Source organism: Corapipo altera, unplaced genomic scaffold (genome assembly GCF_003945725.1).
Source record: "Corapipo altera isolate COAL_440 unplaced genomic scaffold, ASM394572v1 61411, whole genome shotgun sequence".
Taxonomy (NCBI): domain Eukaryota; kingdom Metazoa; phylum Chordata; class Aves; order Passeriformes; family Pipridae; genus Corapipo; species Corapipo altera.
The window spans coordinates 11,215,858-11,232,849 of NW_020884875.1; the positions used below are offsets into that span (position 1 = coordinate 11,215,858).

A 16,992-nucleotide genomic window follows, 5' to 3' on the forward strand; every position below is an offset into this window, starting at 1 on the left:
CACTCCACTAATATATGTCATGAGATGGACAGAAGGGTGTTTTAATGAACACAGATCATTCCTCAGAGACTACGGGGAGAGGGGAAAGATGAACATAGGAAAACAAGATTGTAAAAAGAAATTAGGAGAAACTTTCCTCAGACTACTTCTAATTATCTTTCTACATTTTTGGCCTTCCATATGTAAACAGCTGCTGTCAGTCAGGGCCGCCCCACTCCTACCGTGAGTGTGGGGATCAGCGTGAGGCGCCGCCATCTGAGCGGAGACGAGTATCTGAGAAGTACGGATCACTGCCACAGACCGTACTTCGTACTGTAAAGGGCTGCGCCAAAGGCACAGTGGAGGGAGGGCTGGGAAGCACAACTCGGCAGACGGTACTTGCACAACCCCCCAGCCCGGCCCCAGGGCCGCCACGTCCGGGCCCGGCCGCTCCCGCCCCGCCCTCCCGGCTGCGCCCGCCCCCCGCCGCGTGACCGGGGAGCTTCCGGGGGGAGCGGCGGAGCTGTCAGGGGTGTGACTGACTGCGGGGTGCGTCTGTGTGTGGGAGCTGCGCCGGCAACTTTGGCGGGGCGAGGGGCGATAGCAGCGACACCATCAACATGTCCGGCAACGGGCTCGCTTACAGCGAGCAGGGGGGAGAGGCGGCGCCCGAGCTGGCGCAGGAAGCGGCGCCCACCGTGACCCCTTCGGCACCCGCGGCCTTCGGGCTCTTTAGCAGCGACACCAAGAAGTAAGGGAGGGAGAGGGCTCGGTGCGGGCGCTGGGTGGACGATCCCGTGGGCACTCGGGCGGTGCTGGGCTGGCGGGCCATCCCACGGGCAGGGGCAGCTCCAGGGGCCTCCCACTTCCCCCCCCTCGTGACTCCGCGGAAAAGTTCACTTGCTTACGTTTAAGGTGTGCATAGGGAGCGGGTTAGCTGTAAAGTTTTTCAGTTGGTTTGTTTGAAATACTGCCCGTCGTTTTTCCTCTGTTTCGACAGCTAACCACGCTGGAATTATCTTAATTTTGCCTTCTAATGTATTTATATATATTTATATATATAAAAGTGCTTGTAAAAAAAGTATTTGTGGGGGCTGCAGTTGGAAATGTAGTTGTTCAGGGCGAGGTGGCCAGCTCGAAGTGGGTGTTAACAGTGCTAACAGTATCTTGGTCAGAAGTCAAAATGAGGAAATGGAGAAGGGGAAAAAAAGGCCCCAGCCAAGTGCACTGGCACAGAGAGCCTTCAGCTTCTTCAAGAAAAAGTGGATTGGAGAGGAAGAGTGTCCAAATGAAGGGATCAAAAGGTTTGCTAAGCTGCAATTGGACAATTGCAACAAATTGGAAATCTATTCCAAGAGCAACCAATAAAAAGCACCATAAACTAAGGTCTCATGTACATTAGAAAATCAATTGCTACTTCTTCAGTTTGATTGTTTTGCACAAAGAGAACATTCATGCTCTAGAAACCTCGACTGATGTATTTATTTGTGTGCCACACCAAAGTAAATCACAACAACATGAAGCTGCTGTCACTCTAATGCTTAGCTCTGTGAATCAGCAGCTGATGGGCCTTCTCAGTTTGCTAGATGAATCGCATTTCTTCTACCCCTTCTGTTCCACTAAATTCTTTGCTTTTTCATTCTGTTCCAATTGATTTTTTCAATGCTCTAGCATAGATGCCCCTCTGTGATTCAGCTGTAGCTTATCTATGTTGTTTGCACCTTCCTTTTCTCGTCCCCTTCCACAGAAACAACTTTGCACTTTATTTCTTAATCATCATTTTGCGATGTTCTTTTTTCCACAGAGGGGGTACCCCAATCATTGGTCATGGCCATAATTCTCTACATAACTTGTAAACTTCAGGCTGTTTTGCAGATTGTTTTGCAGGTGAAGTATAGCTCCCTGTTTTATTAGATGCGGAAGCTGAAGTGACTAATTCTACCCAAGGCTCCCCAGTGATCATGGGGAAATACAGCTCTGGGGTCCTGAGATATTTTGTATGTGTGTATGTATATGATTGTCCTTCAGTATGGAAGAAACAGAATAGCTTGTGATATGTGTGAATGTCTTATTAATTAATTGCTCCTCCAGACTTTCTCTGACACTTACAGGAACAGGGAGAATGTCTGTCCTCTAAAGGAATTACTTCAGAGGACAGCAGGCATTGATCTCACTGGTCTTTTGTAGCTGACAAAAAAAATTCTTGCTGAAATAGGAAGTTATCCATGACTCAGACTTGTGTTGTTAAGCTCTGAGTATGGATTGGGTAGCTGAGGAACAGACACTGTGCAGAGAAGATGATGAAATTTGTGTAATGTGAAAAACCCACTGGACCCACTGGAGGGTTACTATTAGAAAAGCAGATGATATTGCACTCTGGAAAATGCAGTAATAATTCATCAAGCATGTAGGTTATATTTGTAATAGTTCACTCTAGTAATCGCCCAAAACTTGATGAAAAAACAATACAAGGAAGTACAGAGAAGTCCTAGATGTGTCCCTACCTCTTGCATATAAAAGTGTGGGGATAGTGGAATATTCCAGTGGTGAAAAGAAACTAGTTAGGGCTTTTCAGAGGTTGTTTGCTGATCTCTCTTGATTGTCATTCATCAGTGCTGATGTGCTTATATGTGATATCATTGTGGTGTTTCAGTGCTTTTTTTGTTGCTGTGGAAGCAGGAATTCTTCCTTAGACCTACTGATGATGCAAGAAGTACTCCTTCTCAGCAAAGGGGCACATAGGTAATATATGGCCCAGAACATTACTGCAGTGTCAGTTGGATCAGATGCTTGCACTTGGCTGTTGGAGTTAATTGTAACAATATCATGCAGTTCATGTATAAGTATCAAGACACTACTTGCCTGTAGCAACTGTGGGTAGTGCCTTCCCAAATCTTCCTTCGTGAAGCCAAGCCATGATGATGATCAAGACACTACTGTAAACCCTTTCTTTAAAAAATTCTAAACTCTTCTGTTTGTGTGTCTGTCTTCTACTGTTTGCCATGAAGAGGAAGTAAGCCACAGTGCTTCTGAAATAAACAAATTGTATGTTAGGATAAGTTGCTTTTGATCTTGCAGCAGGGCCTATGACAAGTTGCACAGAGGCACAAATAAGTATTAGTAGACTTAAAGATGAAATCTGAAGTTGACCTAATATACATTATTTATCCTGTTTTGTTTTTCACATTTCAGTAGAAATACTCAGCTGAAATCCTTATCATGTCCCATATGTTTGAAAAAAGGAGAAAAAGGGTCAGATTTTGGCGACCAGAATAATGGAAACAGTCTGCAGACAAGTGCAGACTGTTTTTGCCCATAACAGGAGTTTTCAGCAGAAAATTTGTAAGAGCCAATGGGTAATGTAAATCTTATGGATAAGCTGAATCCAGCCTGTGGGCTTCAAGCTATTTCTCCATGTTTTTGATAGATGGAATCCATGCAATAAGCACTGGAAGACTCTCAAAATAATCTGTATAGTGTAGAGAGGTACCATGTGATGCACATCACCTGAGATAATAGAATATTGTTATAGTTACATTATTCATTTTGCATTATTATTGCTCTATATGGAGGAGTAAAAACTCTAACCACCTTCCAACTTCTAAGAGTAACTGGAGAGCTAATTAGTACACAGAATCCCTGTTAATTGCTTATATTAGGGTGCAGCTATTACTACTTACAGTTAATTGCAGATGGACAGAGGATTTTCATCTATATTAATTGCATTTTAAACAAAATTTACCTGCATATAAAACTGAAGTATAATAATGTTTGGTTCTTGGAAATAGTACAGTTTCAGCAATAAAACTAGCTATTGCTTTTTCTGAATAAAATGTTAAAACTTAGAGGTGAACCACAGGAGTAACGTCATTAGATATCAATTGATAAGTACAGTATTGAAACAGATGGCAAAATTTATAACACACATTTTCAACTTCACTGATTTGCATCTTTAAACTGTATTCCCGCCAAGCAAAATACATTTGTAATTTATTAGACTTTTTTTGTTGTTGCAAATCTGGCTTGTGTGTTTTGTTGAACCATTCATCGGAAAACTCATCAGGGCTGCAAAGCCTTTTTTTTTTTGCAGAGATTTTGTAAGCATGTTTTGCAGAGAGCTGAAGGTGGTGACTTCATTAAGATACTCATTGCCCAATTCTCTGTGCCAAAGACTTTTCCAGACTCATTGGAGCTAGAAGCTTGCTTTCAGCTTTCAGAACTTTTCAACTTTCAACCTGCCAGAGGTGTTCTTGGAGTCTTAAATTGATCTAGTTTTGTCTTGGCATATTCTGTTCAACGAGTCATGGAGAGATTGTACACGGATTGCCATTTGTGAAATTCTTGGAGGACACTCCAGCTCTAATATTCAAACTCGATGCATCCACTAGCTCATTGGCACAACTACTTTCTTTTCCCATCTGTTAAAATGGCCCTATGCCCACTGATGTGGTGACATGCCAGTTTCGGTAGGATGTACAACCCAGCAAAGCTGAATGGTTTGGATGAACTCATGAGTCTACAAGATAAAATCTGAACCTTCTAGTCAGTACCAGGATAGGAACTAAGTGCAGTGTACAAACGTGGGCAATACTATTGCAGAACGCTTCTCCAGCTGAAATCTGTCAGATCTGATGGGAAGTGACACAGAGTGAATATATGCTTATTGCCATGCACTTGGCACATATGAGGATGCAAGCAATGAACTGTTGATTTTCTATGGTAGTCTGTAATGTAGTCATTACATTATTGAGGCTTTTTTATTTTCTCAGGCAAGTTTTATAGTTTAAGGTCTTCACTGTGGTTTCTGCATATTTTATTGCATTGTCACATATTTGCTTTAGATGCTTGCTTTGATCTGCATCCTGAGTGGTATTGAATACACATTTTTATAACTGTTATAAGGCTTATGCTTGCAAGAAATTCCACTTTTTCTTAGTTCTGCTTTTTGAAGGCTGTCCTTGTCTGTGCCACCCTTTGGTAGTTTTGTTTCTGGAAGGAAACCAGAATTCTTTTTGCATCCTGCCAGAAGATGAGCAGCACTGTAATGCTCTTTAACAGGGTTTCTGAAATGTCGTGTACTTCTATGTAAATATACTAGCACTGTGGTTCTGTCAGTGACAACACCAGCTTTGTGGTGGTATCTTTAAAAGAAACCTTTTCCCACCATTTTTGAGGAAGCTGGAAACACTAAGAGTTGGACTCAATGATCTTGTGGGTCCCTTCCAACTCAGAATATTCTGTGATACTGCTTCTCACTTCCCTATAATCCCTTTACAACTACCCAATGCTGCAAGTGATCTACAAATGTCTACAAACGCTGATCACTTGCCTCAAGACAGGCTGTAATTTGACACAACCACTTAAGTGGCAGCACCACCTCAGATTCTCAGCCTTCAGGAAACTGATATCTTCCACCAAGGAAGATTTCTCCCTAGCAGAAGTTTCCTTGCAGTGTCAGTGGTGTGGGCACTAGCAGAAGAGGTCGTAGGCAGTGGAATTACAAGATTGATACTTTTCATCCTTTCAGACAGCCTTTCTTGTTTCTGGGTGAAGTAGTGTCTGTTACTACTCTACGGACAATAGATAATCTTAGATTAAATTGCAGTCAGATCCAGAAAGGATTTCAAACTGCTTTGTCATACTAGCTGCCATCTGGTTAGAGCATTTGAAATGTAGGTAGTTTACATCTCTGCATTGACGGTGGTGGTAGCAGCAACTTACAGGTGTTCATGCACTGAGCTGCTGAAGTGCTGTTCGAGTACTACAGGTTCACAACAGAGAACAGGGAAGATGCTTTACTCAGGTTTTAACTTTACATTTTTCTATCTGTTTCCTCTCTCAGAAGGATGAGACTATACTTAAACCATCCAGATTGCAAGTACTTTGAGCAACTAGTGGCAAAGCAATAAAATGAATTAAATTTTGTTGCTGCTCATACCATGATTGGTCTTGTTCTCTGTGACTCTCAGCCTTGGAGGATACTATAGTTATCCTGGTTTTCCTCACATCTCTGCAGGCTATCCTTTAAACTATCAAGTTTGCTTTTTGGGCAGTGTGTTTCTTTTTCAGATTGAAAAATTAGGAGTGGCTGACAGCAAATAAATTACTTCTTATCTCAATTTCTCTTTAAAGCATAGAACAGCTACACTCGTAGCCACATGACTTGGGTCTTCCTTAAAGTAATAGTGTTGTGAATTAGTAGTAAATACAGTGCTATAATGGAAGAGGATGGCAGTACTTAACAGCACCACAAGATGTCATTCAAACAGTTTGTGGTGTAGACTGAAACTCAGCGAAACTTGGGTTTCTTAATTTCCTGCTAGAGGAAAACCCCCAATGAACAGCAAAAGTAAACTCATATGGTAGCATGTATTTCCTGCCAATTTAGCTTCCAAGTTTTATGGCTCTGAAATCAATTTGTAATTCCTCTTTAAATGTTAAATTTAAACTCATTTAGAGTTTATGCAATAGCGTGTCCTAAAATAAGCCAATTTATTTTAAGGATTTTGCAGTGCCAGTAAAATGTAAGAAGAAAATATATTTTTTAAAGTTTTGTGGGGAAACATGGGACTTCATTAGTACTACACAGGACTTCATTACTACTCGGGTGCCAGGGCAAAAGGTTAAGCTGCTCTCTCAGTGTGGATTTTCTGCTTCAAACCTGGTAACGTTCACTGTATTTTATTTTGAACTTTTCATTGGAACGTTTTGCTGTGCTGAAGGCAAAAAAAAAAATCTTAATATGCTTTGGTTAAAAGCATGTCCTCTCAACTGAAGTCTCCTAAAGTCTTTGAACACAATTGCAATTGATACTGTGTAACTGAAAGTATGCAGCAGATGGAAAATGTAAAACAAGAAATGCATTGTTAAAGTTCAACTGAGGGGCACTTTTGTAACTTCTGTTCTATAACAGCTTATACCATAATACCAAGAAGCTCGCTTCCTCCCCTGTGGTGGATTTGTTTGCCATTTCCTGTATCTTTTCTTCCAGTGCTGTCCTTATATATGAAAACCCTTTGTCTCACCGTGGGTTTATTTGTTTAAAATTCATTCTTCTTTCGTAGAGTTGATTAAAACTACTCCCAAGGTTTTTGTTGCATTACTGGCTGGGCTTCGGTTTCAGTTTTGATACTCATGAACCTTCTGCTTATTTACGAAGAAAGCTTTATGATTAGTGGGTGACTTCTTCAAGTGACTGGGTACTTTGGAACTGTAGCAAAACCTTTTATGGGTTTCGTCTTACAATGTTCCTAAATGTTCCTAAAAAAGAATGTAAGATAAAACAAATGTATATTTTTTCCAGAGTGGAGCAAGTGTTGTCTTAACAAGAATTGTTCAGAATATGTAGATGAAGTGGGAAATGAAATGCCACAGGTTATGGATTAATATTTTAGTATGATTAAAAGTTTGTCATAGTTCCTAGGAGAAGACAAAGTAATTGAGGGGCTCAGATTTATTGCTGCCAAATATGCCAAAATATGCCAGTGATGTGTAGTTATGCCTACCCTTTTTTTGTTTGTTTGTTTGTTTTTTCTGTGAAAGTGGGTAATGTTGCTCAATGGAATCTGTAATCCTTGTTTTAACCTGAGCAAGACAGCAGTTTTAGTGACCAAGTGTGTGCTGACAATAGTATGGCATATTCAGAGTTCATCTCTAGTTCTGTTTGCCATAATCGACATAGAGAGTTATGTGGTCGAGGTGCTTTCTGGCATAACAGGCTGTTAAAGCTGTTTGGCAGTATAATCTTATGAATTTCAAGATCCAGGGTGTTTTTTTGTTTTTATTTTCTTTTATTCCCTGCGCTCCACACACTTATCACGCCACAACTCCACCCTCTGCACCCCCTCTTATTTTGGTGCATGGGAATAGGGCAGTCCTATCGTATCCATACCTCTATTGTATCTACAAGTGGTACAAAGGTATTAAGAAAGCAGCATTTTGAGATAGAAGGAAAACAGTATTATGTATGCTAAATGCTGCAATCATAAAATATGAAAACTTAGAAGAAAATTAGAAATCATCTTGCTCATGATTCATTGAATTAACATTCAACTAGTGAATGAACTAGGAGAACATATTATTCTGGATGTGTTTTGTGATGCCCATCGTGTTGTGTCATTGCAGATCTGCCACATGTGATGCTCATTATTAGAGAAAGTTAGGTGATGAATTTGCATTTCTAATTTACACTCCTTTAGCTTTCAAATTCTAGTGTTGAGGAATACAAGCCTGTGGTGGTAAAGATTGCAAACGCAGCTGGGAACTGATTTCTAAATATATTAATAATTGACTCATTACCTTTTGTAGTAGATGCTATACCAATAGTAAAAGATCATATTTCATAGCACTGTTGTATATGAGTATAATATTTCTAATTATAGTCCATAGCAGTGCTTTGAACTTCCAGCGTTTTTGGATGGTGGGGGGCTGCATGATGTTAAGCATTAGATTATGAGCCGGGAACTCAGGGAAATCTCATTGCATTCTTAGATGTGTCATTGGGCAGACAAGTGAGAGTCTTCTTGTTTATCCCTTTTCTACTCTTGGAAAGTCATTTTCTTTCTTCTTATTGTTAGGGAAAATGGCTGAGAGACTATGTTTACTATAACAAAGGTGGGGGTTTTTTTGATGTCTTCTGTCACTGGAGCCATTAGTTTCCAGCTTTGTATAGCTCTGCATCATTCATCAACTATCAGATTAGGCTTCTTCAAACCAGGTGTTACTCCTGAAGTAATAAAGCTTATATTTCAATCATCTGTAATATGTACCTAATTCTGTAAGGCTAGAATTACCCTCCAAGTTTTAGCAGGGAGGGGCAAAGGTGTTGTTGCAGCTGGAGAGTTGCTTGCATTTTCCTGAACTCCTGGTAAGTGGACATAAGTGATAAAGAAATTATTTGTCTAACATTCTGTACTGAGGAATTGTCAGTTCAGAATAATTAATGAGTATATAAACATGAACCGAAGTGTGGTGCTTACGTTTGTGCTTTCAGTTTTGAGGGATCTAACTTAAGGATTGAAATTCCCTTAAATCTTCTTAATGCTGAAAAGATGGAAATATTTTTGTACTGTACAATAAACTGTATTGTGAAAGTCTGAAATGCGTTTGCTTTTCCCATTGTTCACTGAGGCTGCTGATAAGAGTTGCTTTTGGAGGGAAATGACCTTTGAAATCTGCGAAGGATATTTGTTTCTAGAAGTTAAAACAGCAAGGGAGTGGGTATCCTGTTACATAATAAGATTTTCTTTTGTTGTTTTTTTTTGAGTAGACTTCACTCTTGGAAGGCAAGCTTGATTGAGCACACTGATTTTTGTGTGTGTGGTTTTTTGTTGTTTTTTTTTTTTTTAATACTGCCCTTAAAAGAATGGAACAAAATTCCACGATGTTGGGTAAAATAGTTGAGGTGTCTTGCACTATTAAATCTGCTCTTAAGGGGCGAAACTTTGAGGTTACACTGAAACCGTATCTAACTGTAGAAGAGAAAAGGCTTGCTGCTGCTGCTGATCCATGTGGATGTATGGAGCAATATTTTACTCTGTAAGTACCTAATGTTTGGTAATCCTGGATTATAATTTGTCAGAAAATATTTGAAACAACCCTCACAACCCATCAATTTAAGTAACAATTAATTTCCAAATGGATTCATCAAGAACTTGTAATTTAATTTCTCTTTTTTTTTTCTTTTCCCTACCTGCTGCTTTTCTCTTATGGAAGCAAGGCTGGATGAAAACAGGTCTTCCTATCTTAGTTTCTCTGGTTTATGTCTTCCCAGTTAACATTTCAAAATGTTGTAATTTGAAATGTATGATATTTTCTATAAGCAGTTAGAAGTACATTTTATCATTAAATAGTCCTTTCTTCTGTCTTCACATCTTAAATTCACCTTTTCCGTTTTTCTTCATGTTTGTTACGTTCTGGGAGAAAATCTTCAGCAGCTACTTGGATCTTGTTTTGTATAACTTCCTCTGTTTTTGCTACTTGATCCTGAAATTCAAATTATTTTTTTCACATTTTCTGCTTTGTTGACGTATTCTTATTTTTTTGTGTTAATTAGTATTCTGTCTTCTGTTGGTTAACGATTCTCTTGCTTCTCATGTTAATTACTCCACTTGCTCAGCCTTTCTTTTCCATTGGGTCAGTGGATTTTTTGAGTTGGTGGGCCATAGTCATAATCTCCCACTGCAGAATTACCTTTTACCGAGTTGGAGCTGATTCAGCGCTGTTGCTGAGTTGTCTTTATTAGTTTCTTCTTTATCTTGGGGGTTCTGCCAAATGTCCTTGTGAACCATAAATTCTACATTCTTTGTGTCCACTGTCAGTGGTACATCCTTCTTCCCAAGCTTTGTTAACCTCCCCCTAGGTCTGAGATAATTGAAACATGTCAAGCCTTTAACAAGGCAATTCTACTGACAAGTAATTTGTCTTTTTAACACCTAGATGTAACTTAAAGCTGGCTTGTTAGTTGCTATCTGTTTCATTGATTAAATCTCCTTTCTCATTTATTAATCTTGAAAGTATACAGAGATCAAACATCAAAGAACATCCTTTCTTAAGAAAATTTTTATGTATTCCATTGTTTGCAACAGCAGTAGGAAGCTGGAGCATAGGATAAGAAACAACTTTGTAAATCAAGTCCAGACTTCTGCTACATAACTTTGATAACCGTGTCATACAGATTCTTGCACAGGTAAGGATTAAGATTTAAGTAGAAAGAGTTAGGGGTCTCTGAATTTCTGTATCCAGCTACAGCAAAGTCTCAGGCAAGGTACTTCAAGCTAATCTAAAAGAACTGAGACTTACTTGGTATCCTATACCAAGGTGAATAGGAATGGTCAGCAAAATAAGCTATTTGTGTGACCAAGAATAAACAGAGCTTGGTAGGAAATAATGTTGATTGGGGTTTTTTTTCCATCTGGTTGTGGTTCTTAATTTTGTGGATGTATACTGAGACATGTGGGCAATGTGGATTTCTCACGGAGGGCACAAAATAGATGCAGTATTGGCTTTGAAAGGGTGAGGAGATCTCCACTGGAGTCTGGAGTCACTCTGTTCCTTACAAGTAGGAAAAATGTTCTATAAAGATTTATGAAGGAATGGATGACAACATTTGGTCTCATTGTAACTAACTATGGCTTTGACTTAAACCTCTTTTCTTCGCTGTCTGAAATTCTAAGGGCAGTGATAAATCCGAATATATTTAGGTTTTGCATTCACTTTTGAAATCTTGTCTGGATATATTGGGTTTGGCTGAGTGGAGTTACTTTACCCCATAGCAGCCTTCATCATGCTGTGCTTTCTTTTGGTAGTTGATAACACACTAGTGTTTTGGCTACTGCTGAGCATTGCTCACACGGTAGTCAAGATGTCTCTCCAATATCTCTCTTCACTGGTAGCCTGGAGGTGGGCAAGATCTTGGAAGGATGCATAGCCAGGACTGCTGACCCTGACTGACAAAAGGAATAATCCATACTGTATGGTGAATGTTCATCAATAAAAGCTAAGGAGAAGGGGGTGGGCATTCATTATTATGATTGTCTCCTGAAGCACATGCTGTGTATACTAAAGCCCCGCTTCCTGGGAGGTGGCTGGACATTGCTTGTGGGTCTGAAAGAGAAAATAAATCTCTTTTTTTCCTTTGCTTCTACATGCAACCTTTTCTTTTGCTTTATTAAACTGTCATTATCTTGACACATGAGTTTTTTTCCATCTTGTTTTCTCACCTTCATCTTACTTGAGGAGGGTGGTGATGGAGTGGCTTGGTGGACCCCTGGTGTCTAGCCAAGGTCTGCCCGACGTGCCAGGCCCTTCAATGTGTGAAAGCTCACAGGGTTTGGAAAGCTTTTGGAGTTCCTTGGAGTATTGCAGGCATCTCTTCTTGAGCCATTGTTTGCTTCATATTTTTTTAGTACTTAATCCAGACACTACAAAAGGCTGTTTGTTCAAAGAATTCTTTTCGTAAACTTTCGCTGTCTATAAATGCAGTTAGACTGTGATCTGTTTGCATCTCAAATGCAAAGCAGGGTGAGGTTTCTTACTAGTGGCAGCTAATGAGGAGATGTATCTACAAGAGAGCATCCTTATTGACTTGATATTTTTCTGTGAGAATTTTATTTCACCTGTAAAAAGTGCTTGGACAATATATGTCTGATCATCAGGCGATCTTAATCATATGGCTTGTAGCATAGACATACTGCAGATCTGAGGCTTTTAATCGTGATGACAGGGAATGGCATTTTACAACCCAGAAAAGCAGATGAAAGGTTATATGTGTGATTTTTAGTGGAATTCAGGGCATACTGAAGTCTACTATTGGGCTTTACAGTGACTTATATTAGCTGATACTACATTTTAACACAAACGTGTCAACCTTCGGGTATTGCATCTGGCCCTCACTGGGGAAGAAGGGAAAAGGGAATGAGTTGAGTTGAGTTGGTCTAAACTAAGCTCTTCTGCCTCAAGACCTCAACTGGATTCCAGTCAAGGTTGAGCATACAGGTGATTGAAGTTGTGTGATATTACGTTATTGTTAGAATCTGATAGATTCTTTTGCTAAACACTTCATTGTACTAGGCCAGCATGTTAGTAAATACAATTTAAAAGTGGACAAGAAGGGGCAGTGGTTCAACTTAAGTTTCTGAATTGATGCAAGAATATAAAAATGGTATTCTGGTTTTATTCTTTATTTTTTCTAATTGATGCTTTACTCTTTCTACCGTAGAAATGAAGACCTAAAACAAATGTTGGAAAGCAGTAAAGATTCTGCAAAGCTGGATGCTATGAAGAGGATTGTTGGGGTATGTGATTTTTTTATTTTTGTTTATTAGGGTATATGGTTTTTTATTATTATTTTTATTTCTTGGATGGGAATAATGTTTTCACTTTACAGATCCTGTACAACATTAGCATTTGAATCTCTAAGTGATGTTTAAAAGTTGTGGTAATGAAATGGTGAAGTCCTTAATTTGGAATTTTGGCTAGAAATTCCTATATCAGGATATATGCAGTCATGTACTTTTAAAATATTCATGTAGCAGTGCCAATATACCTGTTAATAATTACTTTCAGTGAGACCTTGAATAGGAAATGGTTCCTTGAGAGAAGCTTCAAAATCAACAGACTGGAATCAGCAGAAATTTGCAGGAAAAATGACAAATTGCATTTACTAGTTTTGTTTTATTAGATTAAATAAAGATTTTCTTTTTTTAATTGAGCACGATGCTTATATAGTTGACTAAGTATTTCAGTCAAACTGTGCACATATAGAGGTGATAAAATGACAAGGTAACCCACCTAGCTAATCAAGGTAAGCCACTTGGTGTACTGTTTTTGGATTTCATTAAAGATTTTGATACTGTCTCTCACAGGATCCTTCTGGACAAAATGTCCAGCACACAGCTGGATAAACACATCATGTGGTGGGTGAACAATTGGCTCATGGCTGGAGCACAGAGGGTAATAGTGAATGGGGTGACATCAGACTGGTGACCTGTCACTTGTGGGGTTCCACAGGGCTCCATCTTGGGCCCTGTGCTCTTCAACATCTTCCTAAATGACTTGGACACAGGACTGCAAGTTTGCAGATGACACAAAACTGGGAGGAGCTGTTGACTCCCTCAAGGGCAGGGAGGCCCTGCAGAGGGGACCTCAATAAATCAAAGAACTGGGCAATCATCTTATGAAGTTCAACAAGGGAAAGTGCCACGTTCTGCGCGTGGGATGGGGCAACCCTGGATGAACATACAGACTGGAGAATGAGATGCTGGAAATCTGTGTCACAGAAAGGGACCTGGGAGTCCTGGTCAATGGCAAGTTGAATATGAGTCAGCAGTGCCCTGGCAGCCAGAAGGGCCAACCCTGTCCTGGGGGGCATCAGGCAAAGCATCACCAGCTGGTTGAGGGAGGGGATTGTCCCACTCTGCACTGAGGTGGCTTCACCTTGAATATTGTGTGCAGTTTTGGGCACCACAATATAAGAAGGATATAAAACTGTTAGAGAGTGTCCAGAGGAGGGCAATGAAGAGTGTGAAAGGCCTTGAGGGGAAGCGGTGTGAGGAGCAGCTGAGGTCACTTGGTCTGTTAACCTGGAGAAGAGGAGACTGAGAGGAGACCTCGTCGCAGTCTACAACTTCCTTGTGAGAGGAGGGACAGGCACTGATCTCTTCTCTGTGGTGACCAGTGCCGGGACCAGGGAGTGGCCTGCAGTTGTGTCAGGGAGGTTTAGGTTGGTTATTAGAAAGAGATTCTTCACCCAGGGGATGACTGGGCACTGAAATGGGCTCCCCAGGGCAGTGGGGGTCACAGCACCAAGCCTGAGTTCAGGAGGCATTTGGACAATACTCTCAGATACATGGTGCGACTCTTGGGGATGGTCCTGTACAGGGCCAGGAGGGCCCTGTATGGTAATTCTTGTAGGTTCCTTCCAACTCAGCATATCCTGTGATTCTGTGAAATAATGTTTAACATCATTGTGTGTTTAAACCCTAAAAACTGAACATGAAGTTGATAGTTCCCTTTATTTCTTCTTAAAAGTTTTGAAGAATGTGCTATGGAAAACTGTTCAGTGTCCATTTGACTTTGTTTCAGTCTCCTTTGGGCATGCTTTTTTGTTTTCCTTGGTTTTTACATCCTTAATCTTATCCGAGTACATACCAAAGTGAATAGGTACAGTTTGTATCATGCTATTGTGTTCTTTCCACAGACTTTAGAGCTGGCGGTTTCTCCCTTCGTTACACTTTAGTGATGAAAGTTTTACTTAAGCTGTTTGTCTTTTTTGCCATTGATCCTAGTCCTACCAGAGACATTTTTTCCCATGAGATCTGGGTAACTATCAAGTGCTATTTCATGATGTCATTCTTTTTTTGGTGAAAGGTTTGTTAATTCATCTTCTGCGATATGATGTGGGATTACTCAGGTTTTGATCAGTGAGAGTCTGGCATATAGAAGTGCTGTTGCAAAAAAACCATGGCATTTAGAAGTGTCATGGTTTCAGGCTATGGTAACTTACATTCTTTGTACTTCCCTCAGAAAAGCTATTACTGTGGGCAGGAGGGTTGGGGAGAGTTGCCTGTTGCTCCCTTGGTTTTCTTTTTCAAAAAGTTGCCAGATCTTTATCTGTTTTTAGAAGCAGTTGCAACTGAATGTATGTACGTATGTGTGGAGGGGGAATTAGAAACCATTAAATTGAATCAGATTTAAATTATAAACCAAGGTTTTACTAGATTGATTTTTTTTTTTTCTGCTACAAACAATCCTATCACTGTAAATAAGTGTGCAATGAGCAAATGCAGTCATTATAAATGCCTGCTGCTGCTGCATATTCAAAAGAGTTCTTAACTGTTTATTTAATTTTATGGAAGTGTATGATGCCATGACCTGGAGACATGTGGTTAGCACTGATAGCTGTGGTCCTTGATGGTCTTAGGCTGAAGTGATCAGGCTCAAGAAGTTTTCAGCAAGGGAAGGCAGAACTAACTGGACACATTCTTTCTTCTGCTCCCCTGTTTTCTGATTGTGACAATTCTCCCCAGTTTCCAGTTCTAGATTTTTGTCCTGTTTTAAGTTTGTGATCCTTGGTTTTTGTGCCTGTTCTAAGCACTGTGCAATGGAGGAAGAGCACTACTTTCCCAAATGACAGCAGGCACCTTCTGTTTCTTGGATATTTTTCCTCTTCTCAACTGCTGCTTCTTAAAGCAGTAACAGCCTTTTGGCTTGTAAGCTAAACTTGATGGCAAGTGAGTTGTTTGAATTACTGCATTGTCTCTTTTCAGTTCCTTCCATGTCTTCAAAGTGTTTGCTGTTTTCCTGTGCTGTGTTTAAACTATGTTTTATACCACACATCTGGTACCAACCTCTGGTTGACATAACAAACTCAAACAATGAGCTTCACAGACCAGGACTGGGACATTGCACAATTACCATGAGGTCTTGTAACAGTGGTGATAATGTTCTTGCAGAGCACAAAGGTGCTTGTATGCTTGCATATAGAGAGGAGCTTATATCTCTCAGGAATGAGATGTGTTTTCCAGAAATGCTTCCTCAATCTTTATTATTAGAGGAAAAAAGGAACTCTGTTGTCAGAGTACTGTTTAAAGTATCTCACTGAAATGCTCTTTTAACTAGTTTTAGATAGGGGAAAAAGCTATGCATACAGCATCCACAACTTCTCTGGGCAACCTGTTCCAGTGCCTCAGCACCCCCACAGTAAAGAATTTTTTCCTAACATCTAATCTAAAGCTACCCTCTGTCAGCTTAAAGGTATTACCCCTTGTCCTATCACTACATGCCCTTGTAGAAGTTCCTCTCCAGCCCTCTCTATAGGGTTTCCTTAGAGCCTTCTCTTCCAGACTGAACAACCCCAGCTCTCTCAGCCTGTCCTCATAGGAGGAATGCTTGATAAGCCGTCCCTGTCCATGGAAGAGGGGTTAGTCTCTAAGGTCTCTTCCGCCTTAAACCATTCTATGACTCTATAATTCTATTATACCAATAGTTTTCTTAGTCTTTTAGTAGACTTCAAGAGGCTGAACCTTCATATAGGTGTGATAGAGGAGTACAAGGAGAACACTACTTATGGCATCCTTTGCTGCTTCTTCCTACTGTCGGGTGGTTTGTGGACTTTCTCCTAGGATGAAGGAGATTGTTTACAAATAAACTGAAATCTGTCTTCCAGAGAGTGACTTTTAACAATGTAAATTCAAGCATAGGAGTAGTCCATATTTTTCCACTCCCCTCTTATACACAAATGTATCTAAGCCTAGTTCAGGTAAGATACGTATGTGTGACTTTCATGATCAATGATTTTTTTTTTTTTTATATTTATTTTTAGTCAGTATGTAATTTTTTGTTTCTTCCTTAAATGCTTACTATAAAATAAATACAATCTTTGAATGAGTATGAGCAATACTGCTGGGTTAGAAATAAATTTGAAGAGTATACATTTTATACTCTATACATGAAAACACAATAGCTGATATTTGTTTTAAAACATACACTGATATTACAACAACGAAGATGTTC

At 39.9% G+C, this 16,992-nt stretch overlaps 1 protein-coding gene across 4 annotated transcripts in view; it reads left to right on the plus strand.

The window, feature by feature from the left end:
- Positions 1-483: 483 nt before the first annotated feature.
- Positions 484-16,992, plus strand: part of AP3B1 (adaptor related protein complex 3 subunit beta 1) — a 151,516-nt gene continuing 135,007 nt past the window's right edge. For 3 of the 4 annotated variants that reach the window (XM_027634752.1, XM_027634753.1, XM_027634755.1), the window contains exons 1-2: positions 9,255-9,516; positions 12,698-12,773. In XM_027634752.1, the coding sequence (XP_027490553.1) occupies positions 9,344-9,516; positions 12,698-12,773 (249 nt within the window). In that variant the 5' untranslated portion in view covers positions 9,255-9,343. Of the gene's footprint in view, positions 731-9,254; positions 9,517-12,697; positions 12,774-16,992 lie in introns of those variants that run through there. The other variant, XM_027634754.1, reaches the window with a different exon arrangement.